The sequence below is a fragment of the Myotis myotis genome, unplaced genomic scaffold, assembly GCF_014108235.1.
Source record: "Myotis myotis isolate mMyoMyo1 unplaced genomic scaffold, mMyoMyo1.p scaffold_m19_p_8, whole genome shotgun sequence".
Classification (NCBI taxonomy): Eukaryota; Metazoa; Chordata; class Mammalia; order Chiroptera; family Vespertilionidae; genus Myotis; species Myotis myotis.
The window spans coordinates 32,632,798-32,653,597 of NW_023416390.1; the positions used below are offsets into that span (position 1 = coordinate 32,632,798).

The following is a 20,800-nucleotide window of genomic DNA, read 5'->3' on the forward strand; positions in this document are numbered from 1 at the left end:
CTCCCTTCTGGCCTGCAGAGTTTCTGTTGAGAAATCAGCCGACAGTCGTATGGGTACTCCCTTGTAGGTAACTGCCTTTCTTTCTCTTGCTGCTTTTAAGATTCTCTCTTTGTCTTTTGCTCTTGGCATTTTAATTATGATGTGTCTTGGTGTGGTCCTCTTTGGATTCCTTTTGTTTGGGGTTCTCTGCGCTTCCTGGACTTGTAAGTCTATTTCTTTCACCAGGTAGGGGAAGTTTTCTGTCGTGATTTCTTCTAATAGGTTTTCAATATCTTGCTCTCTCTCTTCTTCTGGCACCCCCATAATTCGGATGTTGGTACGCTTGAAGCTGTCCCAGAGGCTCCTTACACTATCTTCATATTTTTGGATTCTTTTTTCTTTTTGTTTTTCCGGTTGGGTGTTTTTTGCTTCTTATTTCAAATCTTTGACTTGATTCTTGTGATCCTCTAGTCCAGGGGTGGGCAAATTTTTTGACTCGAGGGCCACAATGGGTTCTTAAACTGGACCGGAGGGCCGGAACAAAAACATGGATGGAGTGTGTGTGTGAACTAATATAAATTCAAAGTAAACATCATTACATAAAAGGGTACGGTCTTTTTTTTTTTTTTTTTAGTTTTATTCATTTCAAACGGGCCAGATCCGGCCCGCGGGCTGTAGTTTGCTCACGGCTGCTCTAGTCTGCTGTTGGAACTCTGTATAATGTTCTTTATTTCAGTCAGTGTATGCTTAATTTCTAGGTGATCATTTTTCATAACCTTGAGGGTCTCACTAGATTTATTAAAGGTCTTACTAAATCTATCAGTGGTTTCTAGAAAATTCTTGAAAAACCTTATAACCGTGGTTTTGAACTCTGTATCCAGTAGTTGGCTTTCCTCCATTTCTGTCATTTGTGACCTGTTTCTTTGTCTCCGCATTTTTTATGCTTCCCTGTGTTGATAGAGTGGCTTTCTGTGCTAGGTGTCCTATAGGGCCCAGTGGCTCAGCCACCTCATTACCTGAGGTGGACACTCTTGGTGCACCCCTTTGTGGGCTGTGTGCTCAGTCTTGTTGTAGTTAAGCCTTGATTGTAGTTGGTATCACTGGGAGGAACTGAACTCCAGGCCAATTGTCTGTGAGAATCAGCTGTGGTTATGGTGGGAGAACTTCTGTGCTGGAGACACCCTTCTGGGGCAAGACTTGCTTCAGTGGGGCTTTGGTGCTCACTGAGTCTGCCCCCTGAGTGTGTCCTTTATGGATCTGAGGAGTTGTAATCTGGATGGTCCCACTCTGACCACTGGGTATCCTGCTCTTGGATCTCTAAGGAGGTGCTAATTTAGCCTCTGCCTGAGGCTACCCAGCAGGAGCTACAGAGAGATCTGCAGATTCCTCTTCTTTGTTTGGGGTTTAGAGGTGCCCAGATGAGGCCCAGCTGTGAAGCAATGCAAGATGCTATGGGGCCTTGGGCCTTCTTTTGGATGTTCTGGGTCTCTCTGACCCAGCTGCAGTTTGTTAGGTAATTTCAGATTGCAAAGGGCCAGGCCATTCATATGCAAAAGCCTCTACGAACAGCTTGAGTGGGGCGGGGTCTCAGGGAATCAACAGGGTGGAGCAAACAGCTATAGCTGATCCTCAGCTCTGCCCTAAGAGGCCCCGGGTCTCAGTGTCCCGGTAATCGCTGCAAGCACCTCTGAGAGAAAGCCGCCTTCGAGTTCCTACCGATACCAGACAGTCCAGTTTCTCCCCATATGAGTCTGGGTCCCCAGAGACCTGCCCGGAACTGGCGTTCAGAGCAGTCGGGAGCTTGTGTCTCCCTCCCAATTGAAAAAAACAACCGCGTCCTCAGTTGCCAGCCCTTTCCACGTGCGCCTCCGTACCTGCACTTTACTTCCGCACCTCCTCTGAGTCTCGGTGTGCTTTTCTCTTTCCTTCTAGTTGTAGAATTTCCACTCAGCCAGCCTTCCTGTGGTTCTGGATGATGTCCGTTTTGTATTTTAGTTGTATTTTTGAAGTGGTTATGTGAGGCAGCAATTTCTGGTGTTTACCTATGCCGCCATCTTGGTTTCTCCTAACCCAGATTCTTTTGAAGCAAATGTCAGCTATCATATAACATCATTTATTAATATTTACATAAAGATAAACATCCTTTAAAAAATAACCCTAAAACAATGACATTTAAAAAAAAAAAGAATTCTTTAATAACAATTATCTAGTCAGTGTTCAAATTTCCCTACTTTCTTCCAAACTATTATTAGTTCTTCTGATTTGAATTAAGGGCCAAATGAAGTCCACACCCTGCCCTGCTTGCTGTTTCTCCTAAGACAAGATCTTTTAACCTACAGGCCCTCTCCCCTGTAGCCGATTTCTTGAAGAGTTTTCCACTTTTGGACTGTGCTGACTGTACTTCTAGGTTTGATCAGACTCAGGCTGTTCAGGGGTCTTGGGGGGCAAAAAAAGGATGGGTAGTGTTAAACTTCTATAATGCCTGAGTGTTGTCCTTTTTGGGTTGTGTGCAGGCTTTCAGGATCACTGCCTTCAGGCGTCATTCGGAGTTGAAAAACTGAGAGTTTAAAATTCTTTCTTTTTATTGGTTGGGATTGTTTATTTAAAAACCTGTTATCATTCTAGTTGCCCTGCAGTATAGTCTGTAAAACAAAAACAGGACAAATGCTCGATACTTTCCTTCATGGTTCCCAAGCATCCACTTGGTTACCCATCGGTATTAATGAAGATGGCATTTTTAGGGTCATATGAGCTCAGACTATATATACCAGTCAACTTTCATGACCATTCCCACTGAGGTCCAAGCTGTCTCATCTTTGACCAGAGGCAGCCTCTTCAAGTTGGCTTCTGTGTTTCTTTGCCGATGCCAGTCATCTTTGCTGGCTTCTCTGCTTTCTGTTCTGACAAGATGCGCTCTCTCTCTCTCTCTCTCTCTCTCTCTCTCTCTCTCTCTCTCTGCTTTCTGTTCTGACAAGATGCGCTCTCTCTCTCTCTCTCTCTCTCTCTCTCTCTCTCTCTCACACACACACACACACACACACACACACTCACATTTCTACCTCTGTGTATGTAACTGTGTGTGTATATAAAGTAAAAACAAAGGAAATATGCCACAATGTTCATATTATGGGATAAGATATGATGAGGGGTTTTAATGTTTTTTAAAAATCTATTTCTACATATCCCAAAGTTCTATGATCAACATTATTGATAATAATAAAAAATAATCTAATGTAAAATTCCAGTTTGCTCACCAATTTTCAAGCTCCCAAAACTACTCCTTTAGTGGATACATAGAATTATTTAAAGTATATTATGTAAACCCCTAGCCTTAGGACCTCAAAATCCTAATACAGGTTATTCCTGTTCCCCATATCAGACACCCACAGACTCCCCTCCTCCCCCAAGTAAAATAACTTACTTCTCTCACAGAGATTGTTTCTTCTACTATGATTTCCATCTCTGACCCAGGCTGGATATCACTTCCCATAGCGAAAAACAGGAACAGCTAAGATTGAGACATAGTGTGAATGCAACTCAGTCTAAATTTTAAAATTCTACAAATTTATTATTTACTCCCAAAAAAGAAAAGTTTCATGTAACCCATGAAGCTTTAATAAAAATATCAAATTATGTAAAACAAAACTATGTTGGGTAATATAATGTTACAATTTAAATAATAATCTCAACTACCTAGAAATGTAAGATGCTTCATCACTAATGTTTTTACTCCTAAAAACCTCCCTCATAGATATTCTTTATTCTTCCATGATCTCCATCTTTCTTGGTCATTCCTCAAAAGGACTTGCAATTACTATACACTATAAGCGTAACTGTGTTTTTCTCTGAATCATTTGGTTTCTGTCCATATACTATGATTCCCAAGACTCTACAGGAAAAATGTGAGTCTGATCTCTTGTCAACTCAGCTGCTTAGAGCCCTATTTTCCTTACCCTTTTAAAAAATATGTCTTTATTGATTTCAGAATGAAAGAGAGCGAGAGAGAGAGAGAAATGTCAATGGTGAGAGAATCATCGATCGGCTGTCTCCTGCATGCCCCCTATGCTGGATCGGGCCCGAAACCCAGGCATGTGCCCTGACAGGGAATCGAACCATGACCTCCTGATTTATAGGTGGACGCTCAACCACTGAGCAACACTGGCCGGGCCTACTTTTCTTTGTAACTCAACTTCACATGCCACGTTTTCCTTCTCCAGCTTGTTCAGGGAAGAAGAAATTAAAGAGAGGTGGCTGGAAAACGAATGAAGTGGATCCAGACAGAGGGTTCCTGATATGAACCAGCTAACCTCGACACAGTCTTAACAATAAGGACATAAATATGACTTTGGGACTGTAATGAAAGTTTACTAAGTAGGTAGGGCTTCTGGCAAAGTCAAACAGATGGTATTTATACAGGAAATGAATACTGATAAAGACCAAGCTGTTGTGAGATATTATTGTGGAGAAATTACAACCAGAATTAATATTCTGTATTGCATTAAATCTAAAATTTAATTAGCTATTACTCATTGCTTTATGTACCACGAAAAAAGAAAACACAGTGCTGGCTATAACTATAGGATGCCATGGACAAAAGATGCAGCCTAATCTCACAGATGTTAAAAGTTGGGGGGGAAAGGGCACATTTCAGAATTTCTGAAATATGGTTGAAACTGGTAGCCATAACATTCCCCTTAACCAGTTTTCACAGAAAAAGAACCTTATGACTATGCTTTGACATAGTATTTTTTATTTACAATCTTTTATTCTCACTCGAGGACATACTTAGAGAGAGGAAGGAAGAGAGAAACATGGATGTGTGAGAGAAATATTGATCTTCCACATGTGCCCTGACCTGGAAATCGAACCCAGCTATATGCCCTCACAGGGAATCTAACTGGCGACCTTTTGGTGCACTAGACGACACTCAACCAACTGAGCAACACTGGCCGGGCTAGTATTTTTTATTTAAACACAGTATTCCTAAAATAAAAGGTTATCATTTAAGGAAAATAAAATGTTTAAGAATTACAGTTTTACTGGAATAGTTAAGGTATCCTATCTAATAAAAGAGAAACATGGTAATTGGCGTACGACCGCTACCCTTCCCATTGGCTAATCAGGGCAATATGCAAATTAACTGCCAGCCAAGATGGCGGCCGGCAGCCAGGCAGCTTGAAACTAACATGAGGCTTGCTTGCTTCAGTGACGGAGGACTCCAACTTTCCCCGCCTGACTTGCCAGCCTCTCAGCTGCAACTCTAAGCAACTATGTTGCAAATATAGAAGCTAAACAAAACCCCAGAAACCTGCTTTACTCAGCCGGGCTTCAGCCAGCCGGACCGCAACATTGTATCAAATACAGACAGTAAACAAAGGCCAGAAACCTGTTTTCAGCATCCGAGGCCTCAGAACTAAAGCTGGCCCAGAATAAAAAGAAAAAAAGGAGCGGTTGGGAGCTTCAGTCACCCGTCAGCCTGAAAACGGCCCTCAGCCCCTCAGCCAGACTGGCCAGGCACCCCAGTGGGGACTCCCACCCTGATCCAGGACACCCTTCAGGGCAAACCAGCCAGCCCCCACCCGTGCACCAGGCCTCTATTCTATATAGTAAAAGGGTAATATGCCTCCCGGCACCGGGATCAGCGGAGCCGCGAGGCCTCCCGGCACTGGGATCAGCGTGACAGGGGGCAGCGCCCAAATCCCCTGATCGCCCTGCGGCTCTGTGTGTGACAGGGTGTAGTGCCCTAACCCCCTGATCAGCCCTGCTCTGTGCGTGACAGGGGGGAGCTCCCCAACCCCCTGATCGACCCTGCTCTGTGTGTGACGATACGGAGCCCCAACCCCCGATGGGCCCTGCTCTGTGCGTGACAGGGGGTGGCGCCGCAACTTCCCTATTGACCCTGCCTTGAGTGTGACAGGGGGCGGTGCCCCAATCCCCCAATCGGCCGTACCCTGAGCGTGACTAGGGGTGGCATCGCAACCCCCAGATCTGCCCTGCTCTGTGCATGACAGGGGGCGGCGCCCCAACTCCCCAATTGGCCCTGCTCTGAGCCCGACCAGGGGCTGCACCTAGGGATTAGGCCTGCCCTCTGCCACCCGGGAGCAGGTCGTTATCTCCTGAGGGGTCCCAGACTGTGAGAGGGCACAGGCCGGGCTGAAGGACCCCCTCTCCCCTACGAATGCACAAATTTTTGTGCACCGGGCCTCTAGTCCTATATAATAAAAGCCTAATATGCTAAGTGTCTGGTCATCCCTTCAACCCATCAAAGTGTAATATGCTAATAATATGCTAAGGCCACTCAACCGCTCCCTAGGATGTGCACTGACCACCAGGGGGCAGACACTCAAAAGGTCAACCAGTTGCTAGGATGTGCACTGACCACCAGGGGGCAGACGCTCTGACCAGGTTAGCTTGCCGCTGGGGTCCAGCTGATCGGGACTGAGCGAGACGGCCAGATATGCCCTGGAGCCCTCTCATGGTCCCTCCCCGTTGGCCAACCTCCTGCGTCCTTCCCTGGCCCCGATTGTGCACTGGTGGGGTCCCTCGGCCTGGCCTGCACCCTCTCACAATCCAGGACCCCTCAGAGAGCCAGTTTCGGCCTGATCACGCAGGCCAGGACGAGAGACCCCACTGGTGCACGAATTGGTGCACTGGGCCTCTAGTGAATTATAAAGTGAAGAACTGACTGTGGGCAGGTGGGTGTGGTGGCCAGGCGATCTCATGTTACCTGAGAGGAAGTTGGTGCTCTTCCAGGACAGAGTCCCAGTGAACTCCCCATCTTCAGTTCTGCTTCCTTCAACGTATAACTGTCTGGCACTACAAAAAATTTTTATAACAGAATGACTATTATTCATTCCTACCTTTCTGGGCAAAATACTATACTTAAATCAATTTTTCTTTTGAAAATCAAGAATGTCAAGAAAGAGAAAGTTGCACTCCATGAAAAAGGGTTATATATATTATTGTTATGTTTGATTTTCTATTTCCAAATGCTAGAATATATTATTCCTGTTATCTGTACAACAATGCTAAGATATGAGGTGACTATGAATATTCTAGAGTCTACTGTCAATAATTAGACTCAATTACATCTAATGACAAGTGTTACAGAGGTTAGAAGAAAGACTCTATTCCACAATAGATATCTCAATAAAGTTAGCAAATTAAAAAACTGACAATAAATCTATAAGGATAAAAGTAGATCAAAAACCCATGACTAAAATGAGGATCAGCTAATCGGAAAGACAGCTGTTTCAAAACAGAAGTGTCTGAATTTTGGTTAAGATATTCTGTAACATATGAGTAAGGCACCTGGATGAAAGTATGTCCTATAAATAAATTTCTAAAAGGTAATTAAAGAATATTAGGTATTGGAAGCCATCATTTAAAGTAAAAGTGTTAAGAAAGTTAGCATGAATATGTGTCAGCTTTTGAAAGCTACCACAAAGATTTACCTGGACAAAGAAGCTTCCCATTTCTATCAATAGGTCTCAAACAGCTGTTCTCAGCTACAAGTAAGAAGAAGCTGGTCAGTGCACCAAAGAAAGGAAACTCAAGAGCCTCTACTGTGTTAATTAGCAGGAAGCTATGATAAGCTAAAACAAAAACAATCCCTCCTTCCCCCAACAACCAGAGAACAAGTACAGGCAGTCTTCACCTTGTACTGCAGTAGCACAGGACTGTAAGAATGCCTTGCAAGCTGAAACGGTGCAAAGCAATCTTAACAGTGAGAAAAACTACAATTTTCTTGCCCTTTAGAAGATACTGTCCTATTTCTTTGAATAAAACATGTCAATAGTGTAAACAGGGCTTGCTTTTTTCAGCTCCTCATATGACTTATGCTACACAGTGAGCATCTTTTCATTTCACAGCAAACTGTCATACTCAGATTTCTAAGTTTGGATCAGCTTCCAATATTTTACATTTTGTGCTTTCACTCATGAAATATGCCCAAGAGCCCCTTTAATGTGAACTGTTTTTTTTTTGCTAGCGTCACTTCTCCTGGGACAGCTTCATTCTTTCTGTCACAACCACGGTCCTCACTTCTGTGGGTAAGTGCCCATTCATAAGTTCCTCCACCTGCGTGGCTAGTCTCTTGAATGACTGCATGTCAACACCTCCATGTCAGCTACTACTTCTATCACTCCACGTGCTTTGTTTCTTTGCAGCACTTTTCTCTTGGTTAGCCAGTTTGATGACCTGTCCTTATAAAATGTCACATGTGTTTACCACTGGGAGAAAAGGAGGCAATGAACTATACACACTCTACTGTCTGTGTGGTGAAATTAATGATCAGACATGCAGTGATGTACGTTTGTTATTTCTGTAGTGATCTGTGGACTGAAGCTGGGAGCCACGTTTGCGCTTTACGCAATTACGCAGTTAAATCCAGTGGTAGCTGGAATTTGAACTGTGTTTCTAGGTCACTGTTACATAATAAACTGTGATAACTGAAACTTGTGCACATAGGAACTTTGCAGAGACTGTCTCTTTAAAATGTTAGGTGATTTTTTTATGCCCATTAAATGGATTAGGGCAGGTGTGCCCTATTTTTGAGGATGCAAATTCCTGTTTTGTGGGAAGGAGTACACCAGGTTTGGTCCAATCAGAATTCTTACAAAGTTGGACATGAAGTGGGGAGGTGGGGAGGGTGGAGCCTTCTGAGAGGGAAAGTATGGCATGGGTCTTAGAAGTCCTAATTTTATTAGATGTTGGCAGAATCTCCTTTCTGAGATTCTTGAGTTCTGTATCCTACACTATAGTCATATGAAACTAGCATATAATTCTAATACAAATTTTTTTATTGTTAATCCTCACCCAAGGATAATTTTCAATTTATTCTCCCCCGTCCCCCCAAAAAAACCACCTTCTAGGATTTTGAGTGAGATTGCATCGGATCCACAAATTAATTTTGAGAGAATTAGCCTCAGCAATATTGTGTCTTCCGACCCAAGAACATGGGACATCTCTCCATTTATTCAGGTTGTTTTTATTTTTCACAGCAATGTTCTCTAGTTTTCAGTGTACAGGTCTTGCACACATTTTGTTAAATTTATCCCCAAGTATTTTAGGATATCTTATTCTAAGTGTTTTCTTAATTTCATCTTCCATTTGTTTTTGTTACCAGTAGGTAAGCATACAATGGACTTTTGTATATGATTTGAATTCCTAATAAACTCACTTATTATTTCTAGTAGCTTTTTAATAGAATTCTTAGGATATACAAATGGACCATAGCACATCAACAGTGCTCACCATCACTGCATAAGGAAAATACAATAGAACACACCATGATCTACCAATTCATATTCACTAGAATGGCTATAATAAAAAATACAGTGCAACTAGTGCCCTGACATATTACTGGTTCAGCCACTTTGGAAAATAGTATGGCAGCTTCTTATAAAGCTAAACATAAATTTGCCATTTGACCCAGCAATTCTAATCCTGCATAAAACAGGATGTCCACACAAAGACAGTGTTTATAGCAGCGGTCGCCAACCAGTGATCCTCGGACCACTGGTGGTCCATGAGGTCCGAAAGGTTGGCAACTGCTGGTTTATAGCACACTATTCATAAAAGCCAAAAAGTGAGTGAATCAATCAACTGGTAAATGAATAAACAAAATGTAACATATCATAGAATGGGATACTAGGAAAAGGAACAAATTACTGATACACAGAAAATCATGGATGAATCAAAAAATGGAGTGCTAAGTGAAAGAAGCCAAACATAAAAAAACAACTTATTATATGGTTCCATTTACATGAAATGTCCAGAAAAGCAAATCTAGACAGATAGAAAGTTAGGTGAGTGGTCATCAGGGGCTCAGAAAGTGAAAAGGAATGAGGGATTGTTTTGGAGTGATGGAAATGTTCTAAAACTCAATTACAGTAAAACTATATACCTCAACTAATAATCACTTAATTAGGCTTCCAACAGGTATTTGATATATAAACTGTGGTATATAAACTGTACCTCAATAAAAGACTGTTAAAGAAAACCCAATGCTGAGTGAATAGTGAATTTATAGAATGCTATACTCAGTATCTTAATTTATGTAAGTGTAAAAACACAATATACACATACACATATATAAGGGAACATAATATATACAATACGAGTCCACAGACTAGACACACACCTAAATCAGATATAGTGGTTGCAACTGGGGAGGGAGAGAGAGTAGGTCTGAGGAGGACACAGAGGGCTTTGTAATGTTTCAAACAAAAACAAACACATGCCAAAATGTTAACATCTGTCCATTTTGGGTGGTACGTGCATGAGTTTTCCCTAAATTATTTTGTTTACTCTCCCATAATTTTTTCAATTAAAAATCAAAACTAAATTAAACCCCAAAGCCAAAAGCAAACATAAACGATTACCTAGTTCCTTCATTAATTTTAATTCCTTTATGGCTTTAATTCGAATATCAAACACCACCTAAAATAGAGAAATAAACTAATGACTGTGTATAAGTTGAAAACAGTGGGAGGAGAAGAAAATGGAGATTGTCAGTGAGTGCATGTACAGATTGAATTATTAATTACCTGATATTTGGTAGTTTTTGCCTACTTAAAAAAAGATTTTTTTCATCCCTGAAATTCCTGTTCTCTCTTCTACAAAGTCAAAATAAAAAACTTAGATTTTAATGGTCAAATTTTTACCAAACTGATGTTAACTGGAACAGAACTCCTATAGAGAATCAGAGAAACAATTCTAGCTAGAAAGAACAAAAACTGACAAACCAGTAACCTTTTTGATGAGAGGAAAAAAAAGAAATTTCAGGTCATCACCTTCCTTTATGTTAAGAATGAATATTCAGTGCCAATAAGCATAAATTATATAAAAATATATAATACTAACCCAAGGGCACTATTTAAAATGTTTAAATTACTTTATTTTAGAACTGTTTTCATTTTAGTTTAGGCTAACTGCCTCTAGGGCAGCGGTCGCCAACCATTTGGACCTCACAGACCACCAGTGGTCCACGGACCACCGGTTGGCAACTGCTGTTCTAGGGCATAAAATTGTGAAAATTTAGGGGTAAAACTGATGTCAGAGATCCACTCTACCCTCACACACTGTGCTAAGAAGGTTCAGGGATTTCACCAAAGTCTCCCAAGTGGGTCAGGGTGGTACGTCTTAAACTTTCCCTTTACTATACCAACAAATATTAATGCACCTTAAGAAATCATAATACTCACAGAAAAGAAACCATTCTAATGGTTCTTTTAATGTTATAGAAAAAAAGCAATGAACTGAGACTACATAAATAAAAAAAGATGTTTTCTGAAATAATGTTTAAGGAAACTAGTATCACAGTCTTCAAATGAAAGACTGGAGGACACCCTTTTAAAGAGAGGATGGCTTTATATAGAGCAGTGGTCGCCAACCTTTCAGACCTGACGGACCACTGGTTGTTGACCACTGCTCCAAAGGTTTCCTTAAACCAGCAGTCACCAACCTTTCAGACCTCACAGACCACTGGTTGGCGACCGCTGATATAGAGCACAGAGTATAATGTAGAGCAATTTCAGTTAAACTTAAAAAACAACACAACACAAAACATATATACCTGTTTTAAAAATTACCAAAATGACCCTTGAAAACAGCATTTCACATTTTGATAAAGATAAATATACGTTCATATTTTGATATAGCATTATATATTTGACAACAAAGCCAGAGGATTCCATTCCAGTTACATAGCTAACTCCCCTTTCTAATTCTAGGCTTTGGAGGGGGGAAAAAGGCACATATTTTCTTGAGATATGCCAAGGACTAATAATAAGTAAACAAGCAATAATCAAGTATTAAAAATAAAATATTGATTTCTTAGGATTTAGAAGTCTGAAACTTTTCTAAAGAGTAAGGTATTGCTTTCTAAATAAAATTGTTAACTAAAACACTGTCAACTAAACTTTAATTATAATCTACTCACTGCGTTAACAGTTGCTGATATTTTAACTTGCTCCTCTTCAGATTCTAATTGACATAAATTATTAACTTGGACCCAGTCAACCTCATTCACAGTAGTGATCCATTTCCCTTGTTTGGTCAACAAACTGTAGATAAAAGATGTTTAAAAAAAAAAGTGTCTTTACAAAGCATTTTTATGGATCAGGAAGAATCAGAAAATCAATACTGTTTCTCTGGCACCACTTCTAAAATCTGCCTCTGTCCCTTAATGTGACTCACTGAAGGTGACCAACTTCTACTGAGCTGGCTTTATGAAAGTTGACTATCTTTTTAGGACAGTGTCAGGCAGTACTCTATGGAGTTTATATTCTAAGGAATCTGTATTAATGACTCAGATATTCTTTGACTTAGACAACTAATTTGTTGCTACACTTTTCAAAGAGAACTGTTGTAATTGAACAATCAGCTGTTGACTTCTGCCTGCACACTTATAACAGTAGGAGGGCTTTAAGAGCAGCTTGCGCAAGGCCCACCCACAGGACTCCGATTTAATAACAGGACAGCCATGTACAGTTGTGCAGACCGACACTGCATCAAAGTGCCACAGCTAAGGGGTATCACTTATATCATACACACTGAATACTTATATTTTTATTATAGAGTGCTATTTTATGATAGCAGATAGCAGTAGAGTGTCTTGTTCTAACAAGCCTTTCCTACAGGTAGTAGTAAAGGATCTTAAGAAAGAAGTGACTTCTTTCTAATTCACATGGAGGCACTGAATGGCTAGTGGAAGTCCTCTTTGGGAGTGCGTATCAGAGCCCTGAAATACAATCCTACTCTTTATTTCAATTATTCCTATTTGGACCCCACGTGAAGTTAGCAATCCTAAATACAGCAAAGTTTTAAGCACAAAGATGTTCCCTGAAGAAACCGTTAAAATAGTGAAAAGCTGATGATGACAATGATGATGATGCTAAAATATTCAGCACTCACTATGTGCACACTCTGTAAGCACTTAACTCTTTCAATTCTTACACCTTTATGAAGTTGGTACTAATTATTATTTAACTTCTTTAAGTAGGCAGAGAGAGATGAAGTAACTTGCCCATGGTCACACTGTTAGGAGGTGATAAAGCTGGAAACAGATCCAGGCAGCTGGTTCCAGAGCCCTTGTCCTTACCCACTACCTGTACTGCCTCCCACAGGAGCAGCTGAGTATACTGTAACATCAACACTGATTCTTATGTAGAATGAGTTTTATGAAGAGTCTACAAACATGGGGAAAGCAAAATATTGCTATCTGCAAAATAACTGGCAGGTTCAAAAAGAAACATTTTCAAAACAAAAAACCAATGATCTGAACTCAGACAAACAGGAAAGCTAACAATGACTGACATGCTTGGGAGGTGCAGTGACACTGTTTGTTGCCAGTCTCCAGTCTTCAGTTCTGTATTTCCCAAGTCCTAATAAGTGTATTACTTTAAAAAAAGAAATATATAATAAACTTTTTAATTAGATACACATGGTGGGGAAGTAAATGTCTGGGAAACACTTACCCAAAAGAATAATAATGATAAATGTTACACAAAATTAGCATAATCATAAATGCTCCTCTGTGTCGCAGGCACTAAATAATACAAAGGCTCTGTAATCTAAGTATATTCACAGCACTGATGAAGCAGGGAACTGACTAGGTTTGTAACCTAAAGTCTCCTATATGTGGAATGGGGGGAGGGAGGTGTTACAGTATGTGACACAATGACTACAGAAACTGACACTCTACAGCAGTGGTTCTCAACCTTCTGGCCCTTTAAATACAGTTCCTCATGTTGTGACCCAACCATAAAATTATTTTCGTTGCTACTTCATAACTGTAATTTTGCTACTGTTATGAATCGTAATGTAAGTATCTGATATGCAGGATGGTCTTAGGCGACCCCTGTGAAAGGGTCATTCGACCCCCAAAGGGGTCGCGACCCACAGGTTGAGAACCGCTGCTCTACAGTGTCAAGACATGGATAACAAAAATGAAGAGAGGCAGTGTTTCTGGGTTCCAAATGCAACTTATGGAAACACGGGCATAGTTCCCCATATAACTGCCCTATGTGGGCAGCTGGGAGGAGCTCAAGAGTCATAAAAAGGATGAAAAACTGAATTGCCGTACGAGATTTTTGTGACAAAATAGTCAGGTAAATTTAGCTATGATCTTAATATAATTCTCATAAAAAATTTCAGGAACTTTGTGAGACTATGTCTTCAATTTTATAAGGAGCGCTAATCAGAATTCCTCAGATAGGATTCTGCTTTATAGCCATCTAATCTTGACTGTATCTTGTTTACATCTATATTATGTAGTTATCACATTACAGTATCATTTTTCTCCAACTTGCCTAACCTAGAACATTCCTACTTACAAAACACAGAACACAATGTCTAGAAATAAAAAGAAACGTTTAACTCTTAGTAAAATAAAGCTTTAGAGTTCTAAAAGATAGTGCTCTAATTTAAATAACTTAAAATTTTTTTTCGAGTTACCTGTTATTATCATTACTGGAATCCTGAATCAGAATCGAGCTTCCATTTCTGAGGCCTTGTTCTCTGAATGTCTTCTTCAAGTCCTCCTTGGGAATGGCAGTCCAGCTCTCTCCACCTACAGATGCAGTATTGCTGGTGAAGATGACACCTCCTGGAATTGCTAAGGCTGTGAATACTGTGCCCACTTCTGCATTAGCTGGGAAGACCAGTGGAGATTCTACCAACTGCCGACACTCTTCACTGCCTGTTGCCGGATGAAGAACATTTAAAAGCAGAGGTTCACAGTCAATACCAGTGGGAATCTGGATTCCGCCAACCTACAATAATGCCAAGACAACCATTAGTATAGTTTACATTTGCCAACATGAAGTCAACACAGTAACAAAAGACTCCTCTTGCAGAATAATTCTCATGTTTTTTCTTTTCAAGTGAAGTTCTCACAAATGTCTTTAAAGTATCAGAAAAATAACTTTAGATATTTCATTTGAAACTTTCTCTTAGCCGTCTTTTATTTTTTAGGAGAGAAATCTGGAGTGGGGACAAAGATGTATGAGTCCTCGGTGGTGGTACTGAAGCCTCGGGAATAAGTGCAAGGGAGACTTCACTGAGTGGCTGAGATGTTCCTCGCCCTTTTCCTGACTTAGAAAGTTCACTCTGAAAACCAAGATGGTGGCATAGGTTAACGCCGGAGTTTGCTGCCTTGAACAACTACTTCAAAAGTGAAACTAAAAGACGGAATGGACATTACCTAGAACCACAGGAACGCTGGCTGAGTGGAAGTCCTACAACTAGGAGGAAAGAGAAACGCATACGGACACTCAGAGGAGGCGCAGTGCTGAAGTCAAATTCTGAGGTGCGGAGTGCGCGGAGCGGGCTGGCGGCGGAGGGCGCGGTTGGCGTTTTCAATCGGGAGGGAGTCGCAGACTCTGAGCTCCAGATCCCGGCGAGTCTTTAGGGACCCAGACTCAAACGGGAGAAGCGGGACTGTCTGGCTTCGGTCAGAGCGAGTGCAGCTTTCTCTCCAAGGTTTGCAGCGGGTGCTGGGACTCAGAGAGGCAGAGCCCCTGGGGACAGGACTGAGAGCCGCCATAACTGCTCTCTCCGGCCCACCCTGTTGATCCTGTGCGACCCGCCCCGCCCAAGCCCTGCACAGAGGCATTTGCCAGATAGTCTCAGGCAAAGGCTAGATTAGCACCTCCCTAGAGGACAGAAGTTCTCTCACTGCAGACACAGCTGATTCTCACAGCCACTTGGCCTAGAGGTCAAACCCTCCCTGGTATTAGCTACAACAATCAAGGCTTAACTACAAGACTGCGCACAAAGACCACTAGGGGGTGCACCAAGAAAGCATAACAAAATGCGGAGACAAAGAAACAGGACAAAATTGTCAATGGAAGATATAGAGTTCAGAACCACACTTTTAAGGTCTCTCAAGAACTGTTTAGAAGCCGCCGATAAACTTAATGAGATCTACAAGAAAACTAATGAGACCCTCGATGTTATGTTGGGGAACCAACTAGAAATTAAGCATACACGGACTGAAATAACGAATATTATACAGACTCCTGACAGCAGACCAGAGGAGTGCAAGACTCAAGTCAATGATTTGAAATGCGAGGAAGCAAAAAACACCCAACCGGAGAGGCGGAATGAAAAAAGAATCCAAAAATGCGAGGATAGTGTAAGGAGCCTCTGGGACAGCTTCAAGCGTACCAACATCAGAATTATAGGGGTGCCAGAAGATGACAGAGAGCAAGATATTGAAAACCTATTTGAAGACATAATGACAGAAAACTTCCCCCACCTGGTGAAAGAAATGGACTTACAGGTCCAAGAAGCGCGGAGAACCCCAAACAAAAGGAATCCAAAGAGGACCACACCAAGACACATCATAATTAAAATGCCAAGAGCAAAAGACAAAGAATCTTAAAAACAGCAAGAGAAAGAAACTCAGTTACCTACAAGGGAATACCCATATGACTGTCAGCTGATTTCTCAACAGAAACTTTGCAGGCCAGAAGGGAGTGGCAAGAAATATTCAAAGTGATGAATGCCAAGAACCTACAACCAAGATTACTTTATCCAGCAAAGGTATCATTCAGAATTGAAGGTCAGATAAAGAGCTTCACAGATAAGGAAAAGTTAAAGGAGTTCATCACCACCAAACCAGGATTATATGAAATGCTGAAAGGTATCCTTTAAGAAGAGGAAGAGGAAGAAAAAGGTAAAGATACAAATTATGAACAACAAATATGCATCTATCAACAAGTGAATCTAAGAATCAAGTGAATAAATAATCTGATGAACAGAATGAACTGGTGATTATAACAGAATCAGGGACATAGAAAGGGAATGGACTGACTATTCTTGGGGGGGAAAGGGGTGTGGGAGATGCGGGAAGAGACTGGACAAAAATCGTGCACATATGGATGAGGACAGTGGGTGGGGAGTGAGGGCGGAGGGTGGGGCGGGAACTGGGAGGAGGGGAGTTATGGGGGGGAAAAAAGAGGAACAAATGTAATAATCTGAACAATAAAGATTTAATTAAAAAAAAAAAGAAAGTTCACTCTGCTCTTACAAGTCACCTCTACTCCCTAATTCAATAGAGCTATAAGTCCCCTTCTGAGTTCCCACAGGGAATATGCACAGACACCTCCTCTCCCCAGCACTTAGTGCAGTTATACCATAAAACCTGAATCTTTGTATTTAGCTTCTGACACCTAGCCTGGCAGAGAGGAGGTGCTCAATAAATATCTCTTTAACACATAACTACTACTAACTGTACCTAAAATTTATTAAATATTTCAGTAGTTTTCTAATACCTAATTGCCTTCACATATGCTGAATAAAATTTCATTACGACTTAAAAAATCCAAAACTATCATGAATATTTCTTCAATATTTTCTTACCTCCACTCCATTCCATACAAAGATGTCTTCCTCATCAGCAATTTCAATGTCACACAATGTCAGATCATCTCCTAGGACGAGGAGGTAGTCAGTGAGACCATTCATCTAAAGAAAGAGCTGAGACACTTAAATATTTTTTTTTGAAAAATCTTTCCCATTAAGAAAAATTAAGAAGGTAGTAACCATATTTAGTATATCACTTTTATCTTTATTTCTCCCATCACACCCTTTAGTTTTTTTCCTTATGTAAGCATTTCCCCATGTTGCTGCATAAGTTTTGTGAGCATGACAGCAGGAAAAGAGTTTAATATAAAGTCAACTGTACTTAACCCTGTGAACAGAAGAATTAGGCATCAAATGGTCCCAGCTCCACTACTAATTAGCTGTTATGTCCTTGTGTACTTCAAGTTCTACACTTCAATTTTCTCATGTATAAAATGGAGATAAAGGAACTTTGTAACAATCAAATGAGATAATTTATATAAAACACTTATCTTAGTATTTGGCAGAGTGAAGCCCAAAATAACTGTTACCACTGTGACTGCGATTATTACTGTTTTGTTGTTATTTAAAGGAAGTAAATACTTTCAAGCTCTCAAAGTACATTTGTTTGTTTTGCTACAAAATGTGAAGCTAAGAGTTGGGTTAAAAAATCATGCTACATAGCCCTGGTTGGGTGATTCAGTTGATTGGAGAACTGTCCTGTACACCAAAGGTTACAGGTTCAATTAATTAACAAATTAATTTGGTACAGAGGCAGCCTTAAATTTCAGAAAATATAAAATGTTTCCATGTTAGCAAAATTTTACATGTTACATAAATTGGACACATTATAAACTGGATAAATTACATAGTTAACCTCGATGAGGGGGTGGGGGGATGAGAAGAGATAAACCAAAGAACTTACATACTTATATGCATAGCCCATTGACATGGGCATTAGGGTAGTGAAGAAGGGGGAGGGGGAGGGGCTTAGAGAAAGGGGGGAAAGGGGAGGAAATGGGAGATACTGTAATACTATCAACAATAAAAAAAATTTATAAGTAAATTGAAAAAAAAAAAAAGAAAGTAGTAGGTAGCGGGGAAGACTGGCCAGGAGTAGAAAATCATAGATGAGCCCCACAAAAATATAAATATATAAAATGAACTGCTGTGTCTTAATATTTATCTTACCATCAAGTGTCTGATAGATGTGAAGTCCTGCTGGTACAAACTTTGCAACACTAAGGACCATGTCTCCTTCCCAAAATTCTAACAGCTACAGAATATTTGTAAAAGAAAAAGAGAACAAGAAAAAAACATATATCACATTTCCAGATTAAATAAGACAGGTAATGTGCCAATATACATATGTGGAAGATACAGAGAGCAAACAAATGAATACCCCCATCCCACCCAAAAGGGAAAGTAAGGAAAGAAGGTATCACTCATTGTTACATCAGAGATGTTAATCTCCCCCATTAGTGATGGAAAAATCTTGGCTTACACAAAGGGCACAACAACCATCTAAACAATTCTATGTAACTTATGGGAAGACACTTTTATCAGAGGCAAACTAACCAACGTGCCAGCCCAGGAATCTGTCCAAAAGAGCAAAATGATTTAATCAGTGCTGTTCAGAAAAAGCGGCACTGACTCTAACACCTGAAAGGAATGCTTCCCACTATAAATTTAAACCGTGTAACAGATTATCGGGGGTTTGTTTTATAAATTTGTAGATCCAAGACTCTGGGGACTGTGGTAACCTCTACAAAATAACATCACCCATAAAGATTAGTTCTATTTAGTCTCTCTCCACAATACCACAAAACAGTTCTCTTGAGAAGAAATTTCATATTTATAAGCGATTAGTTAACTGTCAATCTCACAGCCTCTTGCCAGTGGCTGGCTTCTAAGATAACAGACCTGCACTTAAAGGTCCTTTTCATTTATCACCTAATGTCATCTTAGGGTCAGATCCCCAACTCCACTTCATCAACACTGCCAGGACTGGCTCCGAAATAAACTTTTAATGCAAAAGTTCAGAAATATTAGACAATTTTAGAAATCCTGATGCTGATCCAACATTTAAATATAATTCAAATCAACTAAAGTTAAAAAAAACTGGCCTGCTTTTCTTTGTACAATAGGAAAGTCAAAAAAAAGGCTAATAATTTTAGTAATTGATAGTGTTTCAGAAAATTCAATTATTTCCGGAAAAGAAAAAAAAAGCTTACATTTTCTGTTTCTCTTTTCCTAGATCAGGAAGTACAGTGGGGAGAAGAAAGAGTAGGAAGACCAGGACAGGAATCCTAGTTCCACCACTAACTAGATGTCTGACCTCAGACAATCACAAATAAATCACAATCTCTTCATCTTAGGGTTAGCTTGTCCCAGGAGGTAAAAGAACCAAATGACATAATTAATATGAAAGCCCTGGGGGTAAAATAAAGAGCAGTCTTTTTATTGTCATTAAAATACAACTGGATAAATTATTTGGAAAAAATGATTACGACAATGTTTGACTATAAACCAGTAGGTATTTTCCTTCACTTAGCAATCCTATTAATAAACTAGAGGCCCAGTGCACAAAATTTGTGCACAGGTAGGGTCCCTAAGCCAGGCCAGTGATCAGGGCTGGCCAGGGCCTTCCTTCATTCCGCACCGCCCCCTGGTGATCACTGCACATCATAGCGGGCGGTCAACTCCCAAGGGGACAATTTGCATATTAGCCTTTTATTATATGGGATGCTATTCTGTACTGAAAGGTAGAAGTGAGCTGCTTTTATTTGTTCAGTAGTTCTTAGTTTTAGACAACTTGCTTATCTTTATCTCTTCATTACATTTAAACACACTTTTTAAAAAATATATATATATTTTATTGATTTTTTTACAGAGAGGAAGGGAGAGGGATAGAGAGTTAGAAACATCGATGAGAGAGAAACATTGATTAGCTGCCTCCTGCACATACCCCACTGGGGATGTGCCCGCAACCAAGGTACATGACCTTGACCGGAATCGAACCTGGGACCCTTGAGTCCGCAGGCCAACGCTCTATCCACTGAGCCAAACCGGTCAGGGCTAAACACACTTTTTACATTAATTTTTCAAAAAAGAGACAACTTGGTACTCTCACCCCAAAATAAAATATGCCAGTTTGATTCTGCCCCTGCAAAGTTCCTGCAGGACTATGCCTTGACTGGCATAGAAGCCTCTCTCTAAAAGACTGACCAGTGAGGGGAGAACACCGAGCCATCCCTCTATGGAACTGGCTGATTTTCCTAAGCAGCTTTGAAAAATAAATAGTCATATCCTATCTAATAAAAGAGAAACATGGTAATTGGCGTACGACTGCTACCCTTCCCATTGGCTAATCAGGGCAATATGCAAATTAACTGCTAGCCAAGATGGTGGCCATCAGCCAGGCAGCTTGGAACTAACATGAGGCTTGCTTGCTTCAGTGATGGAGGAC

General features: G+C 40.6%; 1 protein-coding gene across 21 annotated transcripts in view; it reads right to left on the bottom strand.

Annotated features, from left to right (window-relative positions):
* Nucleotides 1-20,800, bottom strand: part of USP40 (ubiquitin specific peptidase 40) — an 81,685-nt gene that overhangs the window by 26,202 nt on the left and 34,683 nt on the right. For 18 of the 21 annotated variants that reach the window (XR_004969431.1, XR_004969432.1, XR_004969433.1 and 15 more), the window contains 8 exons: nucleotides 18,523-18,607; nucleotides 17,350-17,420; nucleotides 14,440-14,756; nucleotides 11,924-12,047; nucleotides 10,365-10,422; nucleotides 7,434-7,487; nucleotides 6,707-6,795; nucleotides 3,401-3,487 (listed from right to left, as the gene is read on the bottom strand). Coding sequence is in view for 16 of the 21 variants with exons in the window: in XM_036319937.1 (XP_036175830.1) it covers nucleotides 3,401-3,487; nucleotides 6,707-6,795; nucleotides 7,434-7,487; nucleotides 10,365-10,422; nucleotides 11,924-12,047; nucleotides 14,440-14,756; nucleotides 17,350-17,420; nucleotides 18,523-18,607 (885 nt within the window). In the remaining 5 variants the exon portion in view is untranslated. The remainder of the gene's footprint in view (nucleotides 1-3,400; nucleotides 3,488-6,706; nucleotides 6,796-7,433; nucleotides 7,488-10,364; nucleotides 10,423-11,923; nucleotides 12,048-14,439; nucleotides 14,757-17,349; nucleotides 17,421-18,522; nucleotides 18,608-20,800) is intronic. The other 3 variants (XM_036319944.1, XM_036319943.1, XM_036319942.1) reach the window with 2 other exon arrangements.